This window comes from Convolutriloba macropyga, chromosome 3 (assembly GCF_964194025.1).
Source record: "Convolutriloba macropyga chromosome 3, txConMacr16.3, whole genome shotgun sequence".
Taxonomy (NCBI): Eukaryota; Metazoa; Xenacoelomorpha; order Acoela; family Convolutidae; genus Convolutriloba; species Convolutriloba macropyga.
Window position 1 is genome coordinate 40,538,262 of NC_134470.1, and position 18,647 is coordinate 40,556,908.

The 18,647-nt window shown below is 38.9% G+C and overlaps 1 protein-coding gene across 1 annotated transcript in view; it reads left to right on the top strand.

The window, feature by feature from the left end:
• The first annotated feature begins 14,278 nt into the window (after positions 1 to 14,278).
• LOC142336205 (mediator of RNA polymerase II transcription subunit 12-like protein) overlaps positions 14,279 to 18,647 on the top strand; it is a 305,636-nt gene continuing 301,267 nt past the window's right edge. The window contains exon 1 of the mRNA XM_075384862.1: positions 14,279 to 14,440. Within this exon, the coding sequence (XP_075240977.1) occupies positions 14,279 to 14,440 (162 nt within the window). The remainder of the gene's footprint in view (positions 14,441 to 18,647) is intronic.

The following is an 18,647-nucleotide window of genomic DNA, read 5'->3' on the forward strand; positions in this document are numbered from 1 at the left end:
CTACGTACACCCCTGCCACTACCTACCTACCCCTCCCCGCCCCAAATTACCCCCCCCTCCCAAACTACCTCCTCCCTTCACCTAACTACGCCCACCAATTCCCCCTCCCCATACACATTACCCCAGCACTGCCCACCTCACCAACCTATCTACCCACGCGCCCACCTGCCTCTCCCCCGCCCCAACTTACTCCCCGCCCCCACCTACCCTACCCCCCAAACTACCCCCTCCCTTCACCTAACTACCCCCAACTACCCCAGTACTACCTAACTACCCACCCACCTAGCTCCCCCGCACCTAAAAAATTGTGGGCATTTTTAAAACACTAATGTGGGTTTGTTAGGCTACTTTTTTCCTCTTGTTTATTTTGATGTTCTGATTTTGGTAAGGTTAGGTTAGAGTTTATAATGCACGACGATTCGAGTCGTTTCCTGTATTCTACCGGCTATGTTTTTTTTAGCAAAAAGCAAGTTTTTTCATGACTTGAATTTTGCCTTTTTTCTCTTCGAGCATTTACCTCCTTTTTTGATTGTTAACTTCTGTATTCGAACATTGGACTTTAACAATAGCTTCGTTTGTAATGTATAGTAATTAGGAACTTAGGAACTGCTTTCAATGTCCAAGGTGAAGAGGTCGTTTTGAGATTTTTGTTCCTATATAAGTCACCCCTAATTTTCTATTATCTAAACTTCACCGCACACCCCCCCCCCCCCCCGCACCACCTATCTACCCCCCCTTATCTACCCCCCCCCAACACCTACCTACCCGCCAACTTACCCCTACCCCCTCCCTTCACTTACTTACCCCCCCGCCCCCCCTACCCCCCTACTACCCCAATACTACCTATCTGCCCACTCACACTCACCTAGCTCCCCCGCACCTAAAAATTTGTGGGCATTTTTAAAACACTAATGTGGTTTGTTGGGCTACTTTTGTTTTTTTCTCTTGTCCATTTTGATGTTCTGATTTCGGTAAGGTTAGGTTAGAGATTATTATGCAGGACGATTCGAGTCGTTTCCTGTAATCTACCGGCTGTTCTTTTTTAGCACAAAGCAAGTTTTTTCATGACTTGAATTTTGACTTTTTTCTGTTCGAGCCTTTACCTCCGTTTTTGATTGTTGACTTCTGTATTCGAACATTGGACTTTAACAATAGATTCGTTTGTAATGTATAGTAGTTAGGAACTCAGGAACTGCTGGTAATGTTCAAGTTGAAGACGTCATTTTGAGATTTTTTGTTCCTATATAAGCCACCCCTAATTATCTATTATCTAAACTTCACCGCCCAAAACCCTTCGCACCACCTATCTACACCCCCACCAGCTATCTACCACCCCCCCCCCAACACCTACCTACCCCCCCCCCAACTTACCCCACCTACCCCTACCCCCTCCCTCCACCTAGCTACCCCCGCCCCCCAACTACCCCAACACCTACCTACCCCCCAACTTACCCCACCTACCCCTACCCCCTCCCTCCACCTAGCTACCCCCACCTACCCCCCCCAACTGCGCCAGCACTACCCGGCTGCCCAACATATCTACCCACGCACCCACATACGTACACCCCTCCCACCACCTGCCTACCCCCCGCCCCAAATTACCCCCCCCCCCCCCCACCTACCCTACTCCCCAAACTACCCCCTCCCTTCACTTAACTACCCCCCACCTACCCCAGTACTACCTATCTACCCACCCACCCCCACCTAGCTCCCCCACCTAAAAAATTATGGGCATTTTTAAAACACTAATGTGGTTTGTTGGGCTACTTTTGTTTTTTTCTCTTGTCCATTTTGATGTTCTGATTTCGGTAAGGTTAGGTTAGAGATTATAATGCAGGACGATTCGAGTAGTTTCCTGTATTCTACCGGCTTTTTTTAAGCAGAAAGCAAGGTTTTTCATTACTTGAATTCGGACTTTTTTCTGTTCGAGCATTTACCTTCGTTTTTGATGGTTGAGTTCTGTATTCGAACATTGGACTTTAACAATAGATTCGTTTGTAATGTATAGTAGTTAGGAACTCAGGAACTGCTGGTAATGTTCAAGTTGAAGACGTCATTTTGAGATTTTTTTTTCCTATATAAGCCACCCCTAATTATCTATTATCTAAACTTCACCGCCCAAAACCCTTCGCACCACCTATCTACACCCCCACCAGCTATCTACCACCCCCCCAACTTACCCCACCTACCCCTACCCCATCCCTCCACCTAGCTACCCCCGCCCCCCAACTACCCCAGCACTACCCAACTCCCCAACCTATCTACCCACGCACCAACCTACCTACCCACCTCCCACTACCTACCTACCCCTCCCCCGCCCCAACTTACCCCCCCCCCCAACTACCTCCTCCCTTCACCTAACTACGCCCACCAATTCCCCCCACACACTACCCCAGCAATACCCACCTCCCCAACCTATCTATCCCCCCATCCCACCTAGCTTCTCTCCCCCGCACCTTAATAAATGTCGACTTTTTTAAAGCACTTTAATGTGGTTTGTTGGGCTACTTTTGTTTTTTTTCTCTTGTCTATTTTGATGTTCTGATTTCGGTAAGGTTAGCTTAGAGATTATAATGCACGACGATTCGAATCGTTTCCGGTATTCTACCGGCTATGTTTATTTTTGTTTCGTCGTCTGACGCTCTTTTTTGTTTTAAATTTTTTCACGCAGCAATGCTAAAAAAGCCAAATTTTCTAAATGACTTCTGCCTCTCACTAACGGCATTTGCGCGCGTGACGTCATTTCTCACTCGCTTTAGCAAAAGTTTTTTGGTTATTTGCGTGATAAGATTTTGATCATACATGACTTACCTCACTCAATAAAATGACTTTTGCACTTTAAAACTTAAGTTTAATTTGAATTAGTTTAAGGTCAAAGGAACTTATAAGTGCAGTAAAGGTCCCTAATAAAAGGCTTCTGCGGAATGAATTTTACAAGCTTTAATGATTTATCGCTGAATGTTTTTACCTAGTTTTTTGAGCGGCGTCGATTTTTCAATTTAGATCTGTATCTGTTTCTATCTCTATTATATGGCACACAGGTCTATTCTTTCGCAGCTATACCCGCAATCTGCCGGCTATAAGTTTACAATTGAAAGAATTTGAAATGTATTGTTGCGCTGTCTTTTTTAGATGATCTGTTCATGCTTTTTTCGGCTTTCTCACATCAGTGAGAAGTCATTTTAGAGTGGTGATTTTGGTCACACTGAAACAGTAAAGAGAGCGAAAAGTCGAGTAAGCTTGAGGCGTGGTTTTTTTCAAAACACCTTTAAAAAGGAATGGGAAATTGGTGTTTGAACAATTTGGCGGTTTTTGAGATTCCTTCAAAGCTTTTAGGACAATGCATATGTGTTCTAATTGTACCTATTTACATTTGACTGAATTCATTAAGGGGTATCCATAACTTTGCCACTATTTGTTATCATAAAACGTTAATGAATTTTGGATTTTGCCCTTTCTTTAAAATTATCTGTTCAATGACAGGTCTGATTGGTTGCTAATGACGCATAAAAGAACCTAATCAATGGCTCGAGTTAAGAGCTAGAGGTTTTCACGACTTTGACACTAATTTTTCTCAAAAATTTTGAGTGAATTTTTGAGTTCTGGAAGTATTTATTGTACTTTTTGATGTCTTATCAGTTAATCTCATTGGGAACATGTCTGTGATGCTGCTAAAAGGGGTTAGATATATCGATTTAGTTGTTTTTGATCAAAGCTATTGCTTTCTATGACTTCGACAATAGTTGTTTTTGATAATAATTTTCGAACTTTTTGAGTTTTGCTAGTTTTTCCTTTCAATTTCGTCGTCTTAACTCAGTCTCATTTTTGACAGTTCTCATTGGTTGCTAAAAGGCTTCAATTAAAGCACTTAATTTCAGTTCAAAGCTTTTGCTTTTTGTGACTTGATAAGTTTGTTCGTTTTTAAAAAAATTTAGTAATTTTTTTTAGTTTTGGTAGTATTTGATGTACTTATTGCTGTCTTATTATTTAATCTCAATGACGACAGGTCTCAACGGTGGTCATTAAGGACTCAATTAATTGGTTTAATGGTATCCTTTAGTAGTTGTTGTGTTCTGTAAATTTTATACTCAGTGTTTTCAAAGAGTTTTTTTGTGATTTTTGGTTATTTTATCATTTAATATTATTAGTGAGAGGACTCATCGAGATTTAATGACAGGTTGCTTGTTTTTTTGGTATTGATCCTGTCTCCTCATATAATAAAAGTTTTTACTCTTGCTTGTTTTTGTTGTTCTTGTGTCCCTTAGTGTCATTACTAACAGCTCTCATTTGCCTTCTAAAGCGGACTAAATGATTGCCAGGTCATAATTTAATACAATGCTTTGAATTGTATTTCAGGACTTGTCCTGCTATGTTTTTTTAAATCTTTTTGATCATGTTTTTCGTTTCACCACCATAAACTTTGACTTGTGACTTAACTCACTCACTGTTTCAACTCAAAGGATTTTAAATTTTTGCACCCATTGAATTACATTATGTAGTGAATACCTTCAGAGTCAAATGAGCCAAATCAAAAGAAACGGGATAAACATATAAAGCCCGGGCATTAACTAATAATTTCTTTTAGGCATTGAATTTCCAATGTAGTTAATACGGTTGATGTCAAAAGAGCAAAATCAAAAGAAACAGGATAAACTGATAAAGCCCGGTCATTAACTCATAGTGCATTAGGTTATCAAAGTTCATTAGAGCGATTGATAGCTGACACTAATATCAACATTAAAAGCTTTCAGTTTAGAAGCTGAATAAAGTATTATTTTGAAATCTGATACTGCAAATTTGCTATCTGTAATCAGCCGATATAAATTGGCTACGGTTTACTACTAAAAGCCAATCGAAAGTAAACCCAATTCGGTCAATTTTTTCCACTTTAAACCTTAACAGTAAACTAATGTAAGCCTCTGGAACCTCGATTTTCACTGGCTTCTGACTTATCTCACTCACGGCACCAACTGAATGGATTCTAAATTCTCTCGCGCGTTGAATTAGAAATGTAGTGAGTACGGTCTATGTCAAGAGCAAAATCAAAAGAAACGGGATAAACTGATGAAGCCCGGTCATTAAGTCAAAGCGAATTAGGTAATCAAAGTTCATTAGATCGATTGCAAGCTGATATTAGTATTAAGATGAATACCTTTCAGTTTAGAAGCTGAATTAAGTATAGGTTTAGAATCTAACTGAAACTGCAAACTGAATTAGAAGTTTTTGAAACTTAGGAAAAAAATTGGTCAATTTCAATCTTGTTTTTCTCTTTCAATTACGTCAATTGTGCGTCAACGGCCAATATTTTCCAGCAATATGCCGGCTAAGTTTAAATAATTCTTCCCGGAAAACTTTTTTGCGCAAGGCCTGATTGTTCCGACCCACTTTAGTAGAAGCGCTATAATAGCTGGCTGAAAAGATGAGGGTGGCTATCAAAAAACAAATTGGAGACCCCTGAATCGAATCGAAGGAAAATTCACTCAGGACTAATGAATAAGAACACCACAGGACTAATAGTCGCTTCCAACTTTGTTTCAGAGCTATTAAAGACAACGAAAAAATTCCAATTCTTTACCAATTTGGACTCCAAAAAAAGAATCGCAACATACCGTGAAATGCAATTAAATTTTTCCAATAAACAAACCTATCAGCCTAACGTCGGGCGATTTACTATCAACGACCGGCGATCGATTGGCTCTTTTAGTACCCAGCTTGGGAGAGACGCTAGCATAGAGAGGCGGGGGGAGGCGAGATAGGAGGATCAAGCGATGGGGGTTTGTGAAGGCTGGGCAAAAGGCGGTCAAAACCACCAGGTGAGGTTGAACTAGTGATGTGGCGTGTTTTATGGGGGTGGTGACTGGGGTCGGTTTTATGATTTAGAAAAAAGTACTGGTTAAGACCAAGGATAGGCCAGCGTCGATATCATAATGGCGCTTGGAGGAATACCACCAACAAATGATGTAAGATTACCTCTAGAAGATGACACAATGACGTGCTCCTTTATCAATGTGTAGTAGGAGATTGTTACTAAACAGTACACCTGTTGTTAATGAGTAATTTTTTGTCAACGTCAATTATGTGAATACAACAGATTTAATAGAAAACAGTCAGGAAGCAATCAAATGGTTTGCTCATATTCAAGGCGAGAAAGAAGTATCGATGAGATTTGAGAGCGTATAAGCCGTTATTACGGTGATCTGTATAAAATAAGTTTCGCCCCCACCTTTTAAGTTGGTATTGGGTTTAAATGATGACAAATAGTGCAATTGAATATTGGAAGTATAAATATTAGATAAAAATCAAGGGTACTAAAGCAACTTTGTTGTTGCTATTTTATAAAAAGAAATTTGAAATAGCCGGGGTGTGAAGTTGTTCAAAGACTACCGCACCAAGACGAGCAAGATGTTTTTCCGGCATCAAACGTGCGCCAACGCACTCCCTCATCCCAGTCGCCATCGCCGGCTCCAGATGACGCCTCCTACTCAACTTTTTCACACCTGGAGTTTTCATTGCTCCATCTAAAGTGCGTCTACGCAATACCTCACTCAAGCTGCCATTTCCAGCTCCAGTAGGCGCCGCCTACTCAATTCTGTGACACTTCGACGTGTCATTGCTCCATTTTTCGTTCGCCAAAGCTCTCCTTCATCCCATCTGCTAACGCCGCACCAGTAGGCGCCTCCTACACTTTCTTAACACTTGGACGTGTCCTAGCTCCATCAGCCTTGCACAAACGCACTCCCTCGCATCAGCTGCCATCATCAGCCCCAGTAGGCACCTCCTAAATTGTTTAACACAAACATGTCTTAGCTCCATCAGTCGTGCGCCAACGCGTAGTAGTCAGCTCCAGAGAGTCTTGTAGTCGGCTCCAGAGAGCGCCTCCTACTCAAGACTGACACTTGGACGTGTCATTGCTTCATGTAAAGGGAGCCTACGCAGTCCAGCACCCCAGCGGCCACTGCCAGATCCAAGAGGCGCCTACTATTCAAGTTTTTGACGGTTCGACCTGTCATTGCGCCATTTGTTGTGGGCCAAAGCGCTCCCTCATCTCAGCTGCCACCAGTAGACGCCCCCTACAAATCCTTAGCACATAAACCTGTCATTCCATCTGCAGTGCTCCAAACCACTCCCTCGCATCAGCTGCCATCGTCAGCCCCAGTAGGCGCCTTCTAATTTGTTTATCGTTACAACGTGTCTGCTCAATCAGCAGTGCACAAGCGCACTCCCTCGTATCAGCTGCTATTGTCAGCCCCAGTAGGCCCCTCCTAATTTGTTTATCGACACAAACGTGTCCTAGCTCCATTAACCGTGTGCCAGCGCACTTCCTCGCATCAGCTGCCATCGTCAACCGCAGTAAGTGCCTACTATATAAGGAGTTGTAGGAGGCGTCTCTTGGGCCGACGTTGGCAGCTGGGAAGAGGGAGTGCGTTGGCGCACGGCAAATGCAGCAATGTTACGTCGAAATGTCAGAGTTGTGGAGGAGGCGCCTACTGAAGCTGGCAATGGCAGCTGGGTTGAGTGAGTGGGTTAGCGCACGTCTGATGGAGCTAAGACATGTTTGTGTTGATAAACAATCTATGTGTTTGTGTTGGGGCCTGCTGGGGCTAACGATGGCAGCTGATGCGAGGGAATGCGTTTGCGCACGGCTGACGGAGCTACGACACTTCAATGTGTTGATAGGCAAGGTAGGATGGGCCTGCTGGTTTGACAATGGCAGCTGCTGCGAGGGAGTGCGTTGGCGCACGGCTGATGAAGATAAGACACGTTTGTGTTGATAAACAATTAAGGAGGGGACTGCTGGGCCTTACGATGGCAGCTAATGCGAGGGAGTGCGTTTGTGCAGCGCTGATGGAGCTATGCCACTTTTGTGTGAATAAACATTGTAGAAGGTGCCATTTGAGTCTGAAGATGGCAGCTGATGCGTGGGAGTGCGTTGTCGCACGGCTGATGGTGCTCAGACACTTGTCGATAAACACTGTAGGAGGCGCCTAGTGGGACTGACGATGGCAGCCGATGCGAGGGAGTGGGTTGGAGTACTGCAAATGGAGCAATGACACTTCCAAGTGTTCAGGAATTGTAGGAGGTGCCTACTGGTGCCGGCGTTGGCTGGCAGCTGGGATTAGGAATTGCTTTGGCGCACGGCAAATGGAGCAATGACACGTCGAAGTGTCACAGAGCTGAGTAGGAGGCGCCTACTTGAGCTGGCAATGGCAGCTGGGTTGAGGTATTGCTTCGGTGCATTTTAGATAGAACAATGACACGTCCAAGTGTCAAACAGTTGAGTAGGAGGCGCTATCAGGAGCCAGCGAAGTCAGCTGGGATGAGGGAGTGCGTTGGCGCACGGTTGATGCCAGAAAAACAGCTTGCTTGTCTTGGTTTAGTAATCTTTGAACAACTTCACACCCGAATAACTTCGACTATTTCAGTTTTTTCTAAAATTTAGCAACACTAATTGCTATAGTACCCTTGCTTTTTCTCTGAGATTTATTCTAGAAAACAGTCTTCAATTTGTTATATAATTTCTTATTCCTATATTCAGTTGGCTATCTGTCATCTTTTAAGCCCAATACCAACTTAAAAGGTGGCGCTGAAGCTATTTTATACAGTTTATCGTGAAAACGCCTTTTACGATCTCAACTCTCATCGATAGTTCTTCTTGGCTTCGATTATGAGCAAACCATTTGACTGCTCTCTGACTGTTTTCTTTTGAATCTGATCTGTTGTACTCACATAGTTGAGGGTTGACCAAAAAAACTAACCCAATAACGACAGGTGTAGCGTTTAGTAACGTAATCTCGTACTACACATTGATGAAGGATCACTTCTTTATTGTGTCATCTCCTAGAGGTAACCTTACTTCATTTGTTTGTGGAATTCCTCGGAGCAGCATAATGAAATCGACGCTGGCCTATCTTTGGTCTTATTCTGTACTTTTTTTGATCCTAAAGTCCCCAGTCACCGCCCCCTCAAAAATAAACACGCCACGCCACCAGTGCACCCCTCACCTGGTGGTTTGGACCGCCTTTCGCCCAGCCTTCACAAACCACCATCGCTTGATCCCCCCAGCTCGCCCCCCCCCCCCCCACTACTCCGCCTCTCCATGTTAGTCTCTCTCCCAAGCTGAGTACTACCAGAGCCAACCGCTCGCCGGTCGTTGATAGTAAATCGCCCGACGTTAGGCTGATAGGTTTGTTTATTGGAAAAATTTAATTGCATTTCACGGTATGTTGCGATTCTTTTTTTGGAGTCCAAATTGGTAAAGAATTGGAATTTTTTCGTTGTCTTTAATAGCTCTCAAACAAAGTTGGAAGCGACTATTAGTCCTGTGGTGTTCTTATTCATTAGTCCTAAGTGAATTTCCACTTCGATTCGATTCAGGAGTCTTCACTTTGTTTTTTAATAGCCGCGCCCTCATCTTTTCTGCCGGCTATTATAGCGCTTCTATTTTTGAGATTCAAAATTTGAATGGCAATGATTTGCGGTATATTCTTAGAGACCTGATCACTTTTTTAGCCTTTTATCATTGAGAAGTCAAATTGGAATAGTGATTTCATTCACGCTGGAGGAGTAAGAGGAGGAAAAACGAGTTTTCAGGCGTGGCTTTTTGAAAGTGCTTTCGAAGTGAAGATCGTGTTTAAACAGATTTTCGCTTTTCAAGCCCATTTTCACGTGCGGCGATTTTCGCTATTCTTGTCATTGTCTGTACTAGTTTTCATAAAGGGCAACACATATGTTCTAATTTTCCATAGTTGCTCCCTTTTAGAACTCAAAATGCAACTAATGGTTTTTGAAGAATTTGACTTTTTTTGTCTTCAAGAAATAGCGGCTTTATGTATATTCTGTGTTTGTAGATCTTTTGGTTTTTTTGCGGTTTTTTATCATCAATGAAAAATCTCAATGGGAGACATGTGGATATTTTTCTTCACTGTTTTGAGTTGAAATTTAACGACTTTGAAACTAAATTTTCTAAAAAAAATTTTAGCGATTTTTTTTATTTTTCCATCATTTGGAAACTTTTTTGAAGTCGGGATTTTTTGGAGACTTTTTGAGTGCCATTTTATTCAAATCAAAGGGTTTCTTCATATCTAAAAGTTTTTACTACTTTGACACCACTTGCTTTTAGAAAATATTAGTTTTTCGGGTTTCTCCTTAAATATTTTTTGTCTCTTAGTTGCAATGATTTTTTCATTATGTCTCATTAACGCTTTTACTTGGCATATTTGAATTTGTTCAGTTTTCCGAATTAAAACGGCAGGTATTAACGATTTTGAGTTGACTTGATCTTGTTGCTTTTTGTTGTTCTTTCACTTGCTCTCAATAATGACTGTTCTCTATGCTCTCAAATGAATCGATTTTGAATCTATTTAGTTGTTTTCTCCCATATCCAACAGTTTTTAAGACTTTGAAACGACTTGTTTCATTTGCCCGCAAAGTAGGCATAATTGAATCTTTTTAATACTCCTGTTTTTTACTAATGATTTAATTGGCTTTGAGACCATTTGTTTGATAATTTTTGGAATTCTGATTTTTGTTATTTCAGTTGCGTGGACCCACAATTTTTGCGTCGATTCTTGTTAATTCTCGCAAATTAGGCATAATTGAATCTATTTAATGCTTCTGTTTTTTACTAATGATTTAATTGGCTTTGACACCATTTGTGTTTGATAATTTTTGAACTTTTGGTTGTTGTTATTTCAGTTGCGTGGACCCACAATTTTTGCGTCGATGTTGAGTTGATATATGCCTTCTTTTGATAGAAATACGATAGATATAGAAAAGTTCAACTTTCACTTGCGTGTTTCATTGACTTTGATGCCACTAATTTTCATTGACATTTTTAAAACGTGTTTTTTGCTTTTGTCTTCAGTGGTTTTCTACAAAATTGGTGTTTACTGTCTATACACTCACTGTGTAAAGTTTGAGGTTGTCGGGATTAATACCTTCGCTAAAATTGTTGATATAATATTGTTTATTTGATTTTTGTAGTGTTTGATCACTTTCGTTGACGTCTTGGTAATTGATTTGTTTGTTATCGGAGGACGTTTTTTGTCCTCAGTTTCTTCATCTTCATTGCTTTGAGTTGTAATTCAGGACATGTCCTGCTATGTTTCTTTTATTTTCGAAACATTTCGCGTTACCTCATTTTACCGACTTGTCGACGTTTTGGATGAAATGTTTTTGACTTCTCTAGACTGGTTTCATTTTTCGCTCAATCTTTTGAAAGTGCTTTTAAACAGCAGTCGCTCATTAAAGCAATCTAAAATGAACAGAATCAGTATCAAAAAAGGGAATCAAAATGGAAAAGCGATGAACCCATGAAGCCCGCTTTTGGATGCCAGCTTCTGGAACTTTTTTCTTAGTTACCGTCTCTAATTCTTTTTGGCTTTAATACTAGACCCTGCATCCTCTCATTAAGAAGCAGGAGTTTGTTTAACTACGAATTTCAGACAAAATTGTTCGCACTTTTTTGTACAACGATCAATGTTTTCATTCTTTTTCTGTTCCTTCCATCCCAAATGGTGTCATGGGACTCAATGGTGGCTATTTTCCGGCAATCTGTTGGGATTGTTTTAAATATATATTCACACTTTTTTTGGATATTTTTTATCAGAAGTCAATTTCGTGCTGTGATTTTAGTCACACTGAGGCGGTGGGCGGAGCAAACAGCGATTATTTTTGATAAGTAAGATTGTTTAAAGTTGAAAGAGCAAATGGTGTTTGAAAGGATTTTCGGTTTTTGACTATTTTTTGTCAAGTGCGGCATAATGGCTTCTATTTTTGCTGATTTTTTTATAGTTGGTATCAAGATCTAGCACTTGTAATCTGAATGTGCACAAATGCATTTGTTTGGAGTACTCGAGGGGTTGTTAATAGTTTTAATGACTTTCAAAATGCTTAAGTGACTTTTTGACTTTTTCCCGTGTTTGCTGGTCTTTTTTGGTTATCTTATGACTTAGTTTCATTGATAACACGTCTTTTTAGCTTCCTAGTTTCTCTGAGATGTGTTTAATGAATTTGGCGCTCTTGTTCTTTTTGATCTCGTATTGATTAAGCTCAATAATGGCGGGTATTATTGAGTTTCTAAAGAGGTATCAAGGAATGCATTAGTTGTATTGGTTGAAAGTTTGAAAATTAAACTTTTTTTTATTTCGACACTGTTTCTTTTTCTAAAATTTTTGACTATTTAGTTGTGGCCGTAACTTTTTTGTTTTTGATCTTGTCTTGCTTAAGTTCAACAGTGGCAGGCTTTATTGACTTTTCTACGGGTTTTAAATTATATCGTTATGCGATTTCAGTTGATAACTAATCAAGGCTTTCTGCCAAGGCTTTAGTTCTAATAATTTTCATAAAATCTAAAAGGCTTTTTTTGTTTTGCCCTTATTTAATCGTTTCGTCCTTAATGTCTTTCGTGAAACGTCTTATCGGCTTTCTGGTAGAACGCAACATTACACTTCGTAGCGTTCAGTTTTTTTTGCTTTTTAAACTTCAGAGTTATTAAAACTTAGGTAGAGTTACTTCTTTAGAGTAATTTAGTTTTGACTGCTTTCTTTGAGTTGTCACTCTCAAGTTTTGTATTGTAATAAATGTGAAGAAGAATAATTATCTAGTTTCAGTGTAAAGCTAAAAATCCCATTTATTTAGACATTGTTTTGTAAAAGTATCAGTGACTTTTTGAATGCCTCTTCGCTGTTAATTTTGTTTTTTCACTTAGTTTTTGCAATGGCAGCTCTCATTTGCGCTGTATGCTTTGTGCGTAGACTGCGGTGGTTGAGTATTCTAATTTTACTAGTTTTTGTATTGTTTATTTTGACGCCACATCAAGGAAGTCACAGCTGTTTGTCATTTTTTACTGTTCTACAACTTTGTGCTCGTTGGTCTTCTTTAAAGTTGGTTTATGTTTTCCAAGGACTCATTAGGTGATCGAATCATATGTCATAAGGTTTTATCTCATCAAATCACTCACAATATTTTGATTAATTGCTCTTGAACAATGTTCATAGCAATTATTGTAAACGTGTTGGTCTTTTTTATGCAAATTTTTCGCTTGCACATTTTGTGCTTTTCTTCTAGAACATTCTTTGACTTCTCAAGTGACTTTCACGCTTTCGTTCATCATTTTTGAGTGATCTCTATTGCTCTCACTCCGAAGTAAAGCGTGTTAATATAAAGTCGGTTGCAGCATAACAAAAATACGTGACGCATAGCGCAGTGGTTAGTGCGGGTGGTTAAGGAGCGGTAGGTCAATGGTTCGAATCCTGGCGGGGCAAGGATTTTTGCACCTATAAAGAAATTGATCTAGGCTACAGCACCTGAATTACATTGCCTCGCCTGTCGTTCAAGAGAAATTCTTCCGACATTTGTCGGTTTGTTTTTTAATTACTCGCAAACGAAGTTTGTATCAATTATTTTAGTCCTGTGGTCTTTTTTATTGCGAGTTTTCGCTTGACCGGTTTTTTCGTCTGATCCTTTTAGCGCCTCGTCCTCAAAAACGAGATAAACAGGTGACACCGAATGGGCTCCTTCAATTAAGCTAAAGCTAGCCTGCTTTAACCGTATCTAGCTACTGACGAAGCCAACTGCTCGCCATTTGTTTGAAATCAATTCGCTCGACGTTAGTCGGTTATTTGAAAATGGTCCAAAAATTAATAAATATAATGTTTTAGAATAGAAATATTTTCCTTTTTTATCTCAGGACTTTTTTGACTTAGGGAGTCAATGGTTCTTTTGCAGCTATTTTCTCGATAAACTGATGTGCTCCTAGTGTCAAGCATGTGGGTTTCAGAATTGTTTCGAGCTAAAAAAAATTAAACCATATTTACGTTTTGTTGTGAAAAGGACTAGTTATTACCTCTTATGAGTTTGATAATGGCTGATTGGTTAGCAATTATCAAAAGGTCTGTTCTTTAGTTTGCTTTTTGGCAGAATTAAAAAATTGTCATCAAAAATTGTGCTGTTTTGTTTTGGATGTCATTTTTGAGGCAATTTATGATATTTATATACATCTTAAAAGACTTTAGTTCTTTATTTTCCCTAGATTTTTATGACTGAACGGTAATTCAAACGTATAAGCGTGTATCAGTTTAATGAGAACATAAGTTATTTGTTGGCATTTTTTAACTTTTTCTACGTTTCAGAAAAATGAAGAGCTTCTAATGCAACCAAATTGTGGAGACATTGGGTCGTGACTATTCGGCCTGATTGATGCAAGAAATGTAGTATTTAGATAATGGGATCTGATTGTGCGCAAATTGTAAGAGATTTTACAGTCTAATCAAAGATCATGCCGTTCCTCTCGGCTTCATTTTCATACGATCAACTGCCCCTCAAGAAACATGGCTCTTCGTCCGTCAATCGGCAGTCTTCGTTTGGTGGGGGTGGGGGTAGTAGTGGCAGTGGTCTGGACAAGCCGGATGTCTATCCTCAGCAACCCAATCAGAAAGAGGTGAGAAATAATCCGAATGTTGATGCAATTGGAGTCCCGCTATTGATGGATTATTATCGTCGTCTGTAGTTGATTGATTTGTGGTCTCACCCATGGCATTCGTAAAGTGTTTCATTGCTATCGCCAGTTTTTCTTTTAGGTCTCTTCCCTATAAAAGCTACAACTAGTAGGGCTAGATTTCAAAAACACCCGCGCAGAAAATGAGTTTTAGAGAACTACGACGCTTAACTTCAAACAATAGACGCCATGAGAGACTCCAAGAAATCAAGTCTACGCTTTCTAGTAAAATAGCCAGGATGTGAATTCTTAAGACAATAATTAATGCGAATTCGAAACATTGACGTTTTTGATGTGCATTGTGTTATGTGGAAGCGTCAAGGTAAATAGCTTGCACGTGAATAGAATAGCATCCCCCCGTGACAAACCGTCCATCTCGTTTTGTCACGGGTTGGGACGTCCCCACGCGTTACGAAAGGTGCGGTGCATTAAGGTGGTATGGAAAAAACTGTAAAACTTTTGCAAATTTGGTGCGGTGGGAAAAACTTATATTTTGGCCCAATTTTTACGGGGAAAAACTTGTTCAATTTTCAAGGTTTTGTGAAGGTGGAGAGAAAATTTTTGCAATTTTTGGGGTTGATAAAATTGCATTTCATAATTAAAAATTCTTTAACCCTTTTTTAGTCAGAATCGACTATTCCCGTTTTTTATTTTTTAATTTGAAAACTAGCATGCGTGTGTGTGTGATAGAGAGATTGCCAGGATATTGCTCAATTGCGACGGTAACAGGAGTTGAACTCTGTGTTCGTTGGTCTAAATCCACTTGTTTTTATTTTGATATTTGATTGACCATATGTTACCCAGATTAACGTGCGCGATTAGAAATCTAATGAAATTTAACTACCAAGGCTCCACGTGAAGATTTAAGATCCACGTCAAAGTTAGCCTTGAAGGAGAAAAGAATGGCGACTTTGCACAATTTAACTACAAAGATTTTGTGAAATGACCGTAATGCGTGACCAAATTGTTGTCGAAATGCAAGTAATGCGTGAAAGGATGAGATGTTGCGACATTCACTGAAAAAGTGTTTTAAATATGTGTTATGAAGCAATTCGCATACATAAAATTCAAGATAGGACATTGTCCTTAACAAATTGTGTATTTTTTCGATCAAAAATGGTCCATTTTTGACAATTTTATGTTAAAAACTTAACAATAAAATCAATAAAAGGCAATTTAGTTATTCGAAAACTTGTTTATTGTTGATAAAAACAATTAAATGATGTTAAATTGTGACACTAAAGGTTTATACGTAATTATACAAGTATAAACATGCACTTGGGTGAAAAATTGGGTAGGATAATAGAATATTGATAGTTTTAACGGGAAATTATGATGGGCGACTGAATTCTACTGCCTGTTGTGATCCAGATGAAAAATTCAACGGTTTGTTGTTTTTAATAGCCGCCCTCATGGTCTCAGCCGACTATTATTGCGCTCCTATTTTTTTTACAATTCAAAGAATTTGAATTGTATTGGGGCGCTGTCTTTTTTTTAAGATCTGTTCACTCATTTTCATGATTTTTGAAGTCAAATTGGAGCAGTGATTTTGGTCACGCCGAAACAGGAAATGGAGCGAAAAAGCGAGTGGTTTTGCGGCGTGAATTTTTTTCGCTCTAATTTTAAAGTAGAGTGAGAAAACTGTGTTTGAACAAAAATTCGGTTTCTCGGTAGTTGTTTTTTGTTCACATGCGGCAATTTCAATCTGATTTTTACAGTTTTGTCAATTTTTTTGAATCGGATTTTTTTCTAAATGGTTTTTCCCAATTCATTCACAGCTCATTCTAGGCCTAGTTTTTTATTTGAATTAAGTTTTCTTTTCTCTTTAGTGGTTTTTTTGTTCACATGCGGCATTTTGACATTGATTTTCTGTTTTTTTCTTTTTTTTTATCTGATTTTTTTTAAAATGGTTTTCTCAATTCACTCATAATCCATTCTAGGTATAGTTTTTCTTTTTAGTTTAGTTATTGAAAATTTTTGGAATTGTACGTCCTGACTTGTCCTGCAATGTTTTTTTTTACTTCGTCGAACAAAAAAATGTTTCGCTTTACCTCATTTTGCCGCTTTTTCAACATTTTGCGTGAAATCTTTTTGACTTCTCTAGGATAGTTTCTCTCTTCTCTCCTTCTGCTAAAAAATGATTTTGAACATCAGTTGCTCAGCAAAGCAATTCAAAATTAACAGAGTCAGTATAAAAAATTGAAGTCAGAAATAGAAACGGGAGAAACCCATAAAGCCCAATTTTAGATGCCCGCTATTTGAACGTTGTTCCTATCAGTATTAGTTACCTCTCTCTAATGCTTATTGGTATTGATAGTAGCCCCTGTAGCCTCTCTCTAAGAAACAGAAGTATGTTCAACTACGAAATGCCATCAAAATAAATCGGACTTAAAAAATGTTTTTGTACAAAAATCTTTTTTTAATATCTTCTTTCAATCCCAATCATGCTTATTGGAATCAACGGTGACTATTTTCTGGCAATCTGCCGGGTATGTTTATAAAATTGGTACAAAAATCTAGGTGATATTTTACAGCAGATCAGCGGTGCACTTTGTTCGCATTATAGAAGCAAAAAGTCTAGCCTTAATTCTCTTGATATTTTAGTATGTGTTAAGCCGAACATGCTTGATTTACACATGCTCTCCTCTCTGCAGCTACCAAACGAGCAGAATTGAAATCTTTTGTGTTTATGTAAACTTGTACCGTCGGCTTCTGTGATTGGTTGCGGAGATATTGGAAGGATTTGTCTGTCTGTTACTAGGTATGTTTGGAAAAGCTAAGTCTGTCTGGTTCATGTTCCAACATTTTTTTGTTAGCCTAGACAAAGGTATGGTCAAACTACTTGAGACAGGTCTTTTGTGATTGGCTGACTATATCAAGAAAGGCTACTTTCTTCTAGTAGGTATTCTATCCAGCATGTTACTAATTTTTTATGGCCAAGATAAAGACGTTGTATCATGTTTGAGTTCTTTTTTAAGTAGTAGTATGTCGTCTCAAGATTACTCCAAGATTTTTACAATATTACTATTTGTACTTAAATTAAAAATACTGGATCAATGTTTTAATTTCATTCTTCAAAATGTGTATCAATAATAGTCCTACAAATGAAGAAATCTATATCAAACTTCACACAAAAACTCACAAAAAAAATCCATTAACAAAGAAATGCTAGTCTAGCTTTTGAAGTTGATATCAGATTTTTGCGTTTTTGAAGCAAAGGAAAGGCTGACTGGTGGCTGCTGCTTGCAACTGACTGCTGGTCTCATGACTTCTGCTTGCAAGTAGGGTAGTTTGTGACGGTTCTGGGGTTGACGGAGTAGGAGTTGTATCTGGTAACGGAAAACATTGTTCAGTTGTGTCATCAGGACTTTCAAGATTTGCCTGAATCCGCCTGAAACTCTCATCACAATCCCTCCAGTAGCCCTCCTGGTTTTCATATGAAGTCTCTTTGATATCATAGTCGTGAGGAATTTTCCTCACATTTTTATCTGTCCTATCCTCTTGGGGCCAAATACAAATTCCCTTACTTATCCGTTGACATTGTAAATTGTGTACTGCGCCCCTTTCATCAACGCCTTTCAAATCTAGATGATTGGATGTAGTCAAAATTGACGATTGGTAGCGCCATTTGATTGGTGGTTATCCACTCATTGTCTTGCAAATCAACAATTCCAATCTCATTGTCTTGTTTAACAATGACTTTTTGTAGGTCGGGTATTGTATTGTTCTTGAATCGGGACCGAGACATGTCCAAAATAAGATCACAATGAAGAACAAGAAGAGCGGTAGTTTTAAGAATCAAATAAACTTTTCTAAGGTTTCTCTAATTGCACAAATTAGAGAAATTTATTCTCACGTTAAGTTTGGGTATCACAAATTTTAAAGGATAATTTTTGTTTTTCCTTCACTTTGTGGCTAAGTTTTGAAGGGAATAGTTTTTCAAAATATGAAATTACCACAAGAAAAAAAGTTTCCTTAATTAAGCAGTAAGAAATTGAATCTATTTTAGAAAAATTCTGTAGTGTCACGGTTTTTTAGTTCGGGTTGCGGAAAAGAGTTTGTGTGAAAAATTAAATAAATAATTGTATTATAATGTTTTCCATACATATTCGTATGTGTGCATTCTAAGAATAGCTCAAACTATACCCAC